Source organism: Littorina saxatilis, linkage group LG15, assembly GCF_037325665.1.
Source record: "Littorina saxatilis isolate snail1 linkage group LG15, US_GU_Lsax_2.0, whole genome shotgun sequence".
In the NCBI taxonomy this organism is placed as follows: domain Eukaryota; kingdom Metazoa; phylum Mollusca; class Gastropoda; order Littorinimorpha; family Littorinidae; genus Littorina; species Littorina saxatilis.
This window is the reverse complement of record NC_090259.1, coordinates 40009951-40022722: the sequence shown is the minus strand read 5'-3', so window position 1 is coordinate 40022722 and position 12772 is coordinate 40009951. Positions and strand designations below refer to the sequence as shown.

Here is a 12772-nt window from a genome sequence, read left to right as displayed (position 1 = left end):
GAGTTGTCACACACCACACGCATCCATATAGAGCACCAGAGTTTTCCAAGAATATCACACGATTGATAAGCAGAGGTCAAGGTCAGGTGAGGGCCAGTGTTGTCATGGCGGAGCCGGAAGCTACCAGTGCGCCACCTGGTGTGAAGGAACAGTGCTGAGCTTGGTCCGTCTGTCCCTGTTAACAATGTCAACAACAGCAAAATATTCAAATGTGTACAGAATTGTTCATTTGTGTATGTATTTTGGTTTTTCAGAATATGTACCTTAGAACTATACTAAGATTTGCACCATAGAAATATTACGATTATTATTATTTAAGTTACTGAAACATTTCGCCTAGAGATTTATAGAGCAAATTGAGAAATTGAATTATTGAACAAAGTGCATAGACCAACCAATTGAAGACTACCCCTTGATTTTTCCTCATGTTAAAACTATCGAATGGTCGACCGGCCAGGGGCATACCATTACCAATATGTCAGATTGAAAAGGTATGCGGAAGTGACCGAAGACCCAACATCGGACAACGTACAACACGGTACAAAAACATAGGTGTGTGTGTGAGTGTGAGTGTGTGTGTGTATGTGTGCGTCATGCATTCGATCATCTTTGCGCCTCTCTGTGTGTGTATACATATTTGTGTACGAGTGAGATTAAGTCCAATTAATCAACCAAACAAAACAGAAAAAAACAACTATTATCTTGAATTGTTATTTGCATATTATTATCAATCTCTTCTTGATGTTGATAATTAGTATTGATCCTGATATCGGTATGCTGTGTTGTATTAAAAACAAGATTAAAAATGTTTTAAAAAGAAGTTTTATTAGCCGTGTCTCACCTCCAGAGTGCTAATGCACTGTCCGTTCACAACGTCCCACACTTTAACCGACTCATCGTCGCTGCTGGAAGCCAGGTAGGTGCCGTCAGGTGAGAACGCCAAGGCCTGCACCCAGCCCATGTGACCACGACACACGTGCAGACAGCGGCCGACCTTGGGGTTCCACAGGCGAATGCTTTTGTCCCACGACCCTGAAGCCTGTGAAATGTGAGAGAGCATTGCTAAGATTAGATGATAGGTGATTGTCGTGGCGATGAAAAATGGATTGGAGAGGGAGAGGAATGTGTGCTAGTGTGTAAGTTTACTTGTGTATTTTAATGTGTGCAAGGACAATGTCTGTGTGAATTTGTTCCTGCATGTGTGTAGGTTATGAGCACCGTAGGTAACACGCAGGAGTTGTTGCCTCCGTCCTATCTCCGAGAATCTGAATGTGTGTGCATGTGCTGCGTGGCCGCATTCATGCGTGCATGTGTGTGTTTAATAGTGTGTGTGTATGTGTGTGTGTGGCCGCATTCATGCGTGCATGTGTGTGTTTTAGTGTGTGTGCATGTGTGCAAGAACGCTTGGCAATTGGGTGTGCGTGTATAAATGTACGTACGTGTGTGTGTGTGTGTGTGTGTATACATGTGTGAGCGTGTATATGTGTGCAAGAACACCTGTGTATGTGCATATACGTATCTGTATCTGCATGTGTGCCTGTGCATGTGAATGCATGGGAATATTAGAGGGACCCTAACAAAAGGACAAAAAGTTATGAAGAAAAATCTTCGGAAACAAGGTTGTCAAGACAGCTAGATAGTCTTGAAACTCAGAGGGCCTTAAAATGATAGTTTCACTTCAACAAAGTTTTTCATGTTGTTCTTGTTCAAGCCGTTAATTACATTGTACCAGCATGCCATCTTATGAGAAAACTCAGAGGGGGCTAAAAATGGCAGTTTGACTGCAACAAACTTCTACATATGCTGTTCTTGTTCAAGCCGTTAATTACCAGCATGCCATCCTTGGAGAAGGTGACAGCGTGAATGTTACCGCAATGTCCCTCCAACACTCTGACGTCTGGGAACGCGCTGTGTGCCTTGGCCGCCCACACCCGCACTGTGAAGTCCCATGATCCTGTCGCCTGCACGGAAGAATGGATGAATATTCAACAAGACTGTAAAACTGTTAAAGTCTGAGTGAGAGAAAAGAGACCATCTGAAAAAATATCAAAGATATTTGAGAGAGAGAGAGAGAGGTGGAGGGAGGGAGAGAGAGGATCGAGGGAGAGAGGAACGAGGGAGAGAGGGAGAGAGAGAAAGAAAGAGGGAGAGAGAGAAAGACGAAGAGATCGAGAGAGAGAGAGAGAGAGAGAGAGGGAGAGAGAAAGAAAGAGGGAGAGAGAGAAAGACGAAGAGATCGAGAGAGAGGGAGTGAGGGAGAGAGAGAAAGAAAGAGGGAGAGAGAGAAAGACGAAGAGATCGAGAGAGAGAGAGAGAGAGGGAGTGAGGGAGAGAGAGAGAGAGAGAGGGAGAGAGAAAGAAAGAGGGAGAGAGAGAAAGACGAAGAGAGAGACTTGGGGGGAAGAGTTTGTTTGTTTGTTTGTTTGTTTGCTTAACGCCCAGCCGACCACGAAGGGCCATATCAGGGCGGTGCTGCTTTGACATATAACGTGCGCCTGCACACAAGACAAAAGTCGCAGCACAGGCTTCATGTCTCACCCAGTCACATTATTCTGACACCGGACCAAACAGTCCTAGCACTAACCCCATAATGCCAGACGCCAGGCGGAGCAGCCACTAGATTGCCAATTTTAAAGTCTTTGGTATGACCTGGCCGGGGTTCGAACCCACGACCTCCCGATCACGGGGCGGACGCCTTACCACTAGGCCAACCGTGCCGGTACGGGGGAAGAGTTGAGACCAACAGATAGAAACAAGGTAGGAGTGTGTGGTATATTGCACGCAGACCAATAGACTAGAGGCACACAGACAGGAAGAGAATGATCAAGAAAAACAGAGACACCAGTACATGTTGAAGGTAGGGTAAATGAAAAAAAAACGATTAACTCTGGAGACAGAAAAAAACTCTCATGCACAAAAAAACTACAAAAAAACAAAACAAAAACACACAAAAAGAAACACAAACAAAAGCGTGTATAATATATGCAAACACTCCTCTGCTAATGTGACAGCAAAAGAAAAACACTTTACAACTCACGATGAATTCTCTGTCGGCAGAAAAGGCGATGGACTGGACTAGGCTTGTGTGGCCAGAAAGCACCTTGATTATGCTCCCATCCTGGTCACAACAAAAACCACGCAAATTAAGCAAAAATTTTAATTACAGAAATCTTTGACAGAAACAATTTCATGTTATTCCAAGAAGTAAGAAAAAATGCCATGAAAACTGAAAGCATTTATATTTTCCTGATATTCAACAACACAACTGCAAATAAACCTATGTTTGCCAATTAATGTACAAACCATATAAGCATACATAATAATAATAATAATAACGGGCATTTATAAAGCGCCTTATCAGAAGTTCAAAGCGCGTGACAACAATACATGTACACAAAAATCATACAATCACTGTCAGATTCAAACAACACATCATGCACATCTCACATCCCCAGACTCTATACTAAGGAACTATCCGTAGTGTTGTTGGAACAAGTGAGTTTTCAAATTGGACTTAAAAGATGAAATGGATGGAGAGTGACGTAATTGAAAGGGGAGTGAATTCCATAACTGAGGTCCATAGTACGAAAACGTGCGGAAGCCATGAGTCTTGCATTTAAAGCGACCTTGACGGAGAAGTCGAGCATCATCAGAAGAATAAAGGGTGCGAGAGGGAGTGTAGAGAGAGACCAGTTCAGAAAGATAGGCAGGTACTTATGCAAATGCGCACAAGTGCAAGCCAACTTACAAGAGGGAGCACACAATTGCAGGGGCTCACATCCATGAGAGGTGGCATAGGACAAATGTCCTGGACAATGCAAAAGTGATAGGACATTTGTCCTGAACAAAAATAAATCAATATGACTTTTTTTTTTTTTGGCAACAAAACGTCAGTTGCTTCTTTGGGTTGTGCAACACCCACGGGAATGAAGTCGGCCAGCTTGAAACGAAGCCGCGCGCGGGGGTGGGGGAGGGGGAAACATCTTTCTTTGGCATTGAAGTTTAACTTTCTAGAGCGACGGTTTCATCTGGCTCTGGCTGCTCAGAGGCCGGAGGGAGCTCAGTTTCAGTGGTACTAGCCGCTGATGAGAGCAGAGATTTGAAGTACAAACGCTTCTGGCCTTTTTAGGGCACCAATTTTTGTTTCGGCGGCATATTGCTTTTTCCGAGAGAAAAAGCGCAAAGGGAGGCAACTGTCAACCGGCTTAATTGGAACATTCAGAGTTGCAACCTTTGGAAGCTCTTCTCTATAAAAAGCACATAAAGTCTCCCCAAGTTTCGTCTGCTTGAAGAGACACATCGCTTTCCAAAACATCGATAAAATAGCAAATCAAACTACTGTAAATTGGAAAGTACTGACAATGTCTGGATCAAATGAAAGCATAATCGGACAATGACCACTTTGTGACAAAAACAATCGGACATATGTCCTCTTGCATGAAAAATGTATAGGACATTTGGAAAAGATATCCGTGTATGTCCGATGTCCGACGTGGATGTGAGCCCCTGCAATTGCGTGCAAAACACATATAAACTCACACATACACTCAAAAACGCATGTACAAAAACACATATAAACACACACATACATATACACACACCACTATCAGTATCACATACCTCCACATCCCACAAAATGGCTGTCCTGTCCCAAGAACCGGAACACAGCTGTGCAGAATCAGGGGAAAAAACAACTACCTCCACACTCTTCTTATGACCTGTGATGACATATAAGCAGTAGAAAATAAACCGTAAGGTCACCACCAGGCTGTGCATATATCGCTAACGTTTATCATTAACTCAGGCCAGTAGTTACAAGGACCAGTGCACTTAACCCAGGCTGGTTGCTACAAGGACAAGTGCACTCAATCCAGACCCTACCTACAAGTTCAAGTGCACTTAACCCCTACCAATAGCTACAAGGACAAGTGCACTTAACCTTGGCAGCTGTAACTTTAATGTATCCAACTCTTTCTACAGAAAAGAAAGAGAGAAAGTTGGAGAGAGAGAGGGGGAGAAAACAGACAGAGGAAGTATTGACAAAGAAATGAAGACACAAACATAACAAGTCGCGTAAGGCGAAATTACTACATTTAGTCAAGCTGTGCAACTCACAGAATGAAACTGAACGCACTGCATTTTTTCACAGTGACCGTAGTCCGCCGCTCGTGCAAAAGGCAGTGAAATTAACGAGCCTGTTTAGCGCGGAAGTGGTTGCGCTGTGCTGCATAGCACGCTTTTCTGCCTCTCTTTGTTTTAACTTTCTGAGCATGTTTTTAATCCAAACATATCATATCTATATGTTTTTGGAATCAGGAACTAACAAGGAATAAGATTAAAATGGTTTTTAAATCGATTTCGGAAATTTTATTTTAATCATAATTTTTATATTTTTAATATTCAGAGCTTGTTATTAATCCGAATATAACACATTTATATGTTTCTGGAATCAGAAAATGATGAACAATAAGATGAATGTAATTTTGGATTGTTTTATAAAATATTAATTTTAATAACAATTTTCAGATTGTTAATGACCAAAGTCATTAATTAATTTCTAAGTCTCCAAACTGAAATGCAATACCAAAGTCGGGCCTTTGTCGAAGATTGCTTGGCCAAAATTTCAATCAATTTGATAGAAAAATGAGGGTGTGACAGTGCCGCCTCAACTTTTACAAAAAGCCGGATAATGACGTCATCTAAGACATTTATTGAAAAAATGAAAAATACCTCTGGGGATATCAAACCCAGGAACTCTCATGTAAAATTTCATAAAGATTGGTCCAGTAGTTTACTCTGAATCGCTCTACACACACACACGCACAGACACACATCACACACACACATACACCACGGCCCTCGTCTTGATTCCCCCTCTATGTTAAAACATTTAGTCAAAAGTTGACTAAATGTAAAAAGCAGATGCATTCAGCAAGAGAATAAAAGCTTTGCAAAGACTTAAGCGAGTGACACCCGGGGCCCCACAAACAAATGACCGTTTACTCAGTCTTCGACCATATCTAGTACCGTCCATACATAAAGTGAAATCACACCTTTCAAAATGTCAAGGCACTGAGCAGTAGCAGTTCTCCAGAGGCGGACAGTCTTATCGTATGACCCACTGGCAATGTATCGGCTGTTGGGTGACACGGCAACAGCCTTCACTGCTCCTGAAATCATTGCAGACATCCAGTCAAGATTCATATGTTCTATGCATAAATAGAAGAGCTTTTATTTCATTTGTTTCCACTAAATCTTTCCGTTGTTTACAAAAATCAATATGACTTTTGATATGAATTTGTCTGTGAGTGCTAGTCTTTCGGATGAGACGAAAAACCGAGGTCCCTTCGTGTACACTACATTGGGGTGTGCACGTTAAAGATCCCACGATTGACAAAAGGGTCTTTCCTGGCAAAATTGTATAGGCATAGATAAAATTAATGTCCACCAAATACCCGTGTGACTTGGAATAAAGGCCGTGAAAGGTGAATGCTCGCCCTAATAGGCTTGAGGTTTGCTGGCCGATGTGAATGCGTGATATATTGTGTAAAAAATTCCATCTCACACGGCAGAAATTAATATGTAAAGTGCATTGAGCATATATATGATTATGCGCTATATCAAATGTCCATTATTATTATTATTATTATTATTATTAATACAACTGCTCGGTTCTGAGTATGTACGCATTTATTTCATTCCCTAGGACGGTCCCTGGCCTAGAGTTCTTATTTCAAATCAGCTAAAACGTGTGAACAGTTATGAAAAGAAACAGTGTGCGTGTGTGTGTGTGGGGGTGGGGGGGGAGAGTTTGGGAGGAAAACATACCCTCATGCCCTTTCAAGCGGCTGATAAAGAGGCCAGTGTTTGCGTTAAAGATGCGGACACGCTCATCGTCACACCCTGTGACGAGAATCTGGAAGTCTGGGGAGAAGGCCACACAGTTCACCTGAAACAAGAAACATCTGTGTCAAAACGCTGACAAGGGTTGTCAGGCATGGGAATTGAAAAAAGTAAAAAAGGCTGAACATTTGTAAGTAATAGCAAAGTCGACGGCGCGAAGCGCCTAGCCCTGCAAGGGGGGTTTGGGGGCATTTTGGGCGGAATTTTTTTTCTCCAAGGAACCCAACTGGTGTAATTTGGTGTCTTCTTAGCTCTAAGTTTGCCATTATATTCAGTTTTTAGAACCATTTTTGCCTCCCCCATTTATTTTTTCGGCGGACACTTTTGCTTTTTCGGCGGAACAAAAAAACAATTCGGCGGAAATTTGCCTTTCGGCAGACAATTCCCATGCCTGCTTGTGCAGTGGAACCCCCCTTTAAAGACCTTCTAAAAATCTGAAAAAATCGGGTCTAAAAAAAAAGGGGGGGGGGAGGGGGAGGTGTGTGGGGTGTGTCTTAACTCATTGTCTCCCAGGTACGGATATATCCATACCCACTCATACGGCTTTACCTGACCAGGTACGGATATATCCGCTCAGACTGTTAGCTTCAGTCACTTCCTGCAACATCCATCTAACGCCTGCATTCCAGCGTGTTGATACACAGTTACTACACAGTTACTACAATTCTGAGTGACCTGCTGCAGCACAGCTGGTCTCAGCTAAAAAAAAACTTGTTCAACACAGGTGGGATAGAAAGTGTAAAATGGGGGTAAATTTACAGAGGTTATGAACAAAACGTCAACCAAAAAAAAGGTCTTAAAGAGGAGGAAGTCTTAAAAGGGGGGTTCCACTGTACCATCCTTCTCGAGTGCACCATCGTTTCCAGCATTTTTTTGTTTGTTTGTTTGTTTGCTTAACGCCCAGCCGACCACGAAGGGCAATATCAGGGCGGTGCTGCTTTGACATTTAACGTGCGCCACACACAAGACACAAGTCGCAGCACAGGCTTCATCTATCACCCAGTCACATTATTCTGACACCGGACCAACCAGTCCTAGCACTAACCCCATAATGCCAGACGCCAGTCTTAGGTATGACCCGGCCGGGGTTCGAACCCATGACCTCCCGATCATGGGGCGGACACTACAGATCTGTCCAGGCATACACATCAAATAGGAATGTACGTTCTATCTCAAGACCTACCAAAAAACAGTAGTGTGGCTGGTTCCTGCACGTACAGTGGTTTAGGTTTTTTCTTCTTTTTTTTATTCTCAGTCATAGTTGTAGTAAAATAGTTTAATCCCTCTTTAGGGTGAGGGCCAGATGCAAAAAAAGCATATCTATGCTTATTCTTGTCACCCTCGAAAAATAAAGACTTGTCATTGTCATTGTCATTGTCACAGTGTTTTATGAAACTCACAGAAATATACCAAGGCTTGTAAAGAAATGAATTCGCTATACAAATTCTGCCTGCACACAAAGCACCAAGGTGTTGATCTTTAGTGCGTGTCCAGGGGCGGTGCAACTGAATTTCACGCACTTTTGAATTTCACGCTATGAATTTCTCGCATTTCTTAACACATGAATTTCACGCAGGTTTCCAGTTAAAATCTCTCCTTACTTGTCATTTGAATTTCACGCACACGCATGCACGTATCCCCCCTGCATCGGTGTGTTCGTGAGTGAATCCCGTGTATAGACGCGTGAATACAAATCACAATTCAGCAAGACACGAATACCAACAACCAACATGGGAAATCCGTGGGAGTTTATACGTCACGACGGTTCGCTCACAACTCACAAATCACAATTCAGTTCAACTACACGGCTCATTTCGCCATGGCACAGCAAGAGACGAGCATCACGATAACAACAACCAACAGGGGAAATCCGGCAATTCTCAGGCGTGGGAGTTTATACGTCAAGGGCCGTGAAACCAAGAAATCAAAGACATGGCGTTGTTCGATACGTGGATGTCCAGCGCGCTTGAAAACAAGTCTCGACTTCAAGGACCCGATTTACTCAAATGAGCACAATCATGAACTAAAGACAGAGAAAGACATTTCCGTCTCCGAACTTCGAAAACAATGCAAAAAACGTGCAGCCGAGGATCTATTTCAAAGGCCGGCAAAATTGATGAGGAGAGAGCTAGGGACTCATCATCGGTCACGAGCAACTCTATCTCATATATATACACACACCCCAACGCATACACTACATGCGTGATTTTCAAAAGCTCACATGCGTGACTTTCAAAAGCTCACTAGTGTGAAATTCAAACCACCAACTGCGGGAAAATCAAATGCGGGAAGACGAAAACATTTTTCAAATGCGTGAAATTCAAATGCACCCTCCAGGGGAAGGGGTGCAATGCTTCCTGTGCAGAGTCAGATTTTTTGTAAGGCCAAAAAAAAAAATTGTCTGTTTAGGGTAACATGACCAAAAAAAGTAGGGTCGGTAGGTAGGTAGTTTTTTGTTTTTGTTTTTTTTTTTTTTTTGTGTGTAAATGCTATGTTGGCTGAACATTCACTTCTTATATTTGATGAATACATGTTTCAAAACTAACGAATAAATAAAACAGAGAGAAAGGGAGAGAAAGAAACGCCAAATGTCTCTTTTTAGCATTTTTACCTCTTTTTTTTTTCTTTTTTTTGTTTGAAATCAAAAAAAAGTTTTTGGGTCGGCGCCAAATCGATAGGGTCGGTCGGGTTACCCTAAACAGACAATTTTTTCTTTTTGGCCTAATGAATTTATTTCCTAACTACTACTAGCAATGATCTGTGACATTAACAAACAAAAAGAATTCACTCTAGGGAAAAGGGCATGCTGTTCGCTTGTTTGTTTTGTTTTCTTTCCCCGTTTTCTTCCTTCCGATCCTTTCTTTGTTTCATTGTTGTTGTTTTCCCCATGAATGGTTTAAGATCTGACCTAGAGCATCAGGGTGCTTCCAGTAAGTTGTGTCATAATTTCTTTTCAACTGAATAAACTTCCAGAGCATTTCATTTCATTTACTATATTATCCCATTACTGGGAAATTCTGGGCGATCGCTTGCTCCCAGTCGAAAGCTCTCACCATCAAGAGTTGCGCTACCCAGGTGTGTTCATGATTATATATAATCAGCCAGCTGCACTTATGGCAGAATGACTCCGGTCTTTTACATGCCGCTTTGGTGACAAGAGGGTGGGACATGGATGCCGTCTCCAAGTCTGCACATAAAGTTGACCCGTGTCCGTTCTGGCCTGAATTCATACCTGTGACCCTAGGATCACAATAGTCCAGTGCTGAGCTATCCTGACCCCTATTACATGACCCTGACCCTTATTACATGACCCTGACCCCTATTACATGTATAATTGTTTTGTGAAAGAAGATTCCATTCATATATCGTCGCTGTCGTGCGCTAACCGTGCAACTGCAGAATCAGTGATTTTACAGGAGCCTCAAAAAACGCGTTGTCGACGGCTGTAACGTCATCCCACATTTGACATGAACTTGTTTCTTATGCTTTACCTATGTGTAAACATGTGATATAATAAAAAAAATGCAAACTATCTAAAATGTTCGTATTATTTCAGTTACACGCTTGACGACAGAAAATCTGACTGAAGTTACACGGGTAGAGAGAGAGCTAACCGTGTAAGTGGCACTCTTAACGAACTCTCACTGCACATACACAGTTAGCGTGTCCGAGAAAACAGGATTTCCGGTAAATGCGTGTACAACATGTGACAAATTAGAGCATTTCCATTGGTCGCAGACACAAGATATTTATAGAAGACATGTGTGAAGTCTGTGATTAGGGTTTGAGATGAAAAAACATTTTTGTCATATTTTGTCAGTTACACGGTTAGCGCACGACAGCGACGATATATATACATACCTCATCCTTGTGTCCCTCAAAGCGTTTCAGGTCCAGCTTTGTGTAGTCTTGGGGGCCACTGAACATTCTGACGTCACCTTCTTCACACCCTTAAGGCCTAAAAAAAAAATAGGTGTGGTTACGGTAACCCGACCTACCCTATTTTTAGGGGCCGATCCTATAACTTTTTATTACATTTGTCCAAAAAAAAAAAAAAAAAAAAAAAACAAGTGCAAAAAACGCAATGAAAGCAAAAGCGCCCGAGTCGCACACTCATTTCCCTGTCAAGTAGGTTTAATTTCTACACATTGTCATTAGAAAAAAAAGTAAAAAAAAAAAAAAAAGTGATTGCTTACCTACCTACCCTATTTTTTTGGGCTACGTTACCGTAACCACACCTATTTTTTTTTTTGGCCTAAACAAACAACACACTATATTAAGTACAAACCGACAGAAATGTTTGTTTAGAGTAGGCTGTAATTAGTTTTAGCGGAGGGGGGGGGAGGGGGGAGAGAGAGTTGCACTATCATGAACATACCAGAATCTTTTCTCGATCTCTCTCCCTCTCTCGTCACACACTCACAATAAAAGGGTTGGGATAGGTAAATTATAGCTTCAGTCATCAAGAGAAAATGTTGAGAAATAAATATGAACCAAGCAAAAGTACATATGTGACCCTCCACCACGGAATGAGTCACATGTCACCTTTGCATAATTTTCATATTTTTACATTTTCCTGAAGAGTTTTTTATGCTCTATCCAGTGGTGAAACCCGTTTTAGAAAAGAGCAAACACTTTTTGAGTTATAAGCCTGTGACTCAGGTAACCCTCACACTGTTACCAGACATCCCCCAGAACCGCGTGAGGTGAGATGCGACTCATTCCGTGGTGGAGGGTCACATATACCCTCCTTCATAAGAAAGAAAACTATACACTGCACACACATATATATACACACATGTAATACTCAAAAACATATGTCACACACACACACACACACACTCACACACACACACACACACACATGTTTAGCTGCTCTATACTTACCAACCAAAAAACTTGCTTTAAAAGGATCCTCCTCAAAGAACACTATCAATTGAACGCAATCCTTTCTGAAACTGCCTTTTTAGTCACACTTCCTTTACGTTCCTAAACTCAGGTTCCACAGAGTAAAATCTAACTGATATGTCCTCACCCACTTTGATAAGGAACACTCTGAAAACTCTGTGTTCATAACATTCCAGGATCATTCCACCACAAGAAGTTGATCAAATCCCCATGAATCAGGAAAACCAAAGACAACCAATCAGGCAATCTGACTGGCCGCGTTCTAACAACTACTGTTCTGTATCGTAGCAGACGACATTAGTTGATATCTGATCTGACGCACATGGCAATAACATGTCAACAACGCGGGTAAATACTTATCTTCATTCTCGCATTTCTAAGCACAGGACTCGGAACCTCTGCTTTTATTTAGCTCTATCTCTCCCTCGCACCGAAATGGACTAAAATTACAGATAGCCCTGGCTCGCCTGAGATAACCCTTCGGCCCAATGTCGGTACTTTACAGCCTGTGTAAATCCCCGGAGTGCAAACAGCCAATATCGATATTGCTTGGTTTAAGGAGGCGAAAATCCTCCTCCTGACACCGTGCCAAGTTTAGACACACGTACACTCAATCAAGACCGTGTGACGTCCTGTGTTGCTAGGTTGAAATGCTCGGACCTGACCGCAAGCTAACCATAACTTGCAGTTTGAGGGTTGCGCCGTTTGAGAATCTATCCAGAACGCCATCAAACATAATTTTCCACTGCTGAGCTTTATATCTTTGTCGCTGCGAGGATTTTGTTATAGCTAATGAGAACCGTCGCTTTTAGTTTTCAATTTTCTCTCTTCTACTTCTTAATGATGTCTTTTCCTTGTGTGTGTGTGCGTGTGTGGAGGGAAGGGAGGGGCTGGTGCTTAGACAGTGTCACAGATACCTCTTTTCCTGTTTGTGTGTTTTTATGTGTATGTATGTGTGTGT

At 42.2% G+C, this 12772-nt stretch overlaps 1 protein-coding gene across 1 annotated transcript in view; it reads right to left on the bottom strand.

Moving 5' to 3' along the window:
* LOC138949305 (WD repeat-containing protein 38-like) overlaps window positions 1–12484 on the bottom strand; it is a 12739-nt gene extending 255 nt beyond the window's left edge. The window contains exons 1-9 of the mRNA XM_070321094.1: window positions 11791–12484; window positions 10765–10853; window positions 6829–6949; window positions 6054–6170; window positions 4621–4718; window positions 3038–3118; window positions 1830–1961; window positions 842–1039; window positions 1–175 (exon numbers count right to left, since the gene is read on the bottom strand). The exon at window positions 1–175 is cut by the window's left edge and continues 255 nt beyond it. Coding sequence (XP_070177195.1) covers window positions 83–175; window positions 842–1039; window positions 1830–1961; window positions 3038–3118; window positions 4621–4718; window positions 6054–6170; window positions 6829–6949; window positions 10765–10830 — 906 coding nt within the window. The 5' untranslated portion in view covers window positions 10831–10853; window positions 11791–12484 and the 3' untranslated portion in view covers window positions 1–82. The remainder of the gene's footprint in view (window positions 176–841; window positions 1040–1829; window positions 1962–3037; window positions 3119–4620; window positions 4719–6053; window positions 6171–6828; window positions 6950–10764; window positions 10854–11790) is intronic.
* Window positions 12485–12772: the final 288 nt, after the last annotated feature.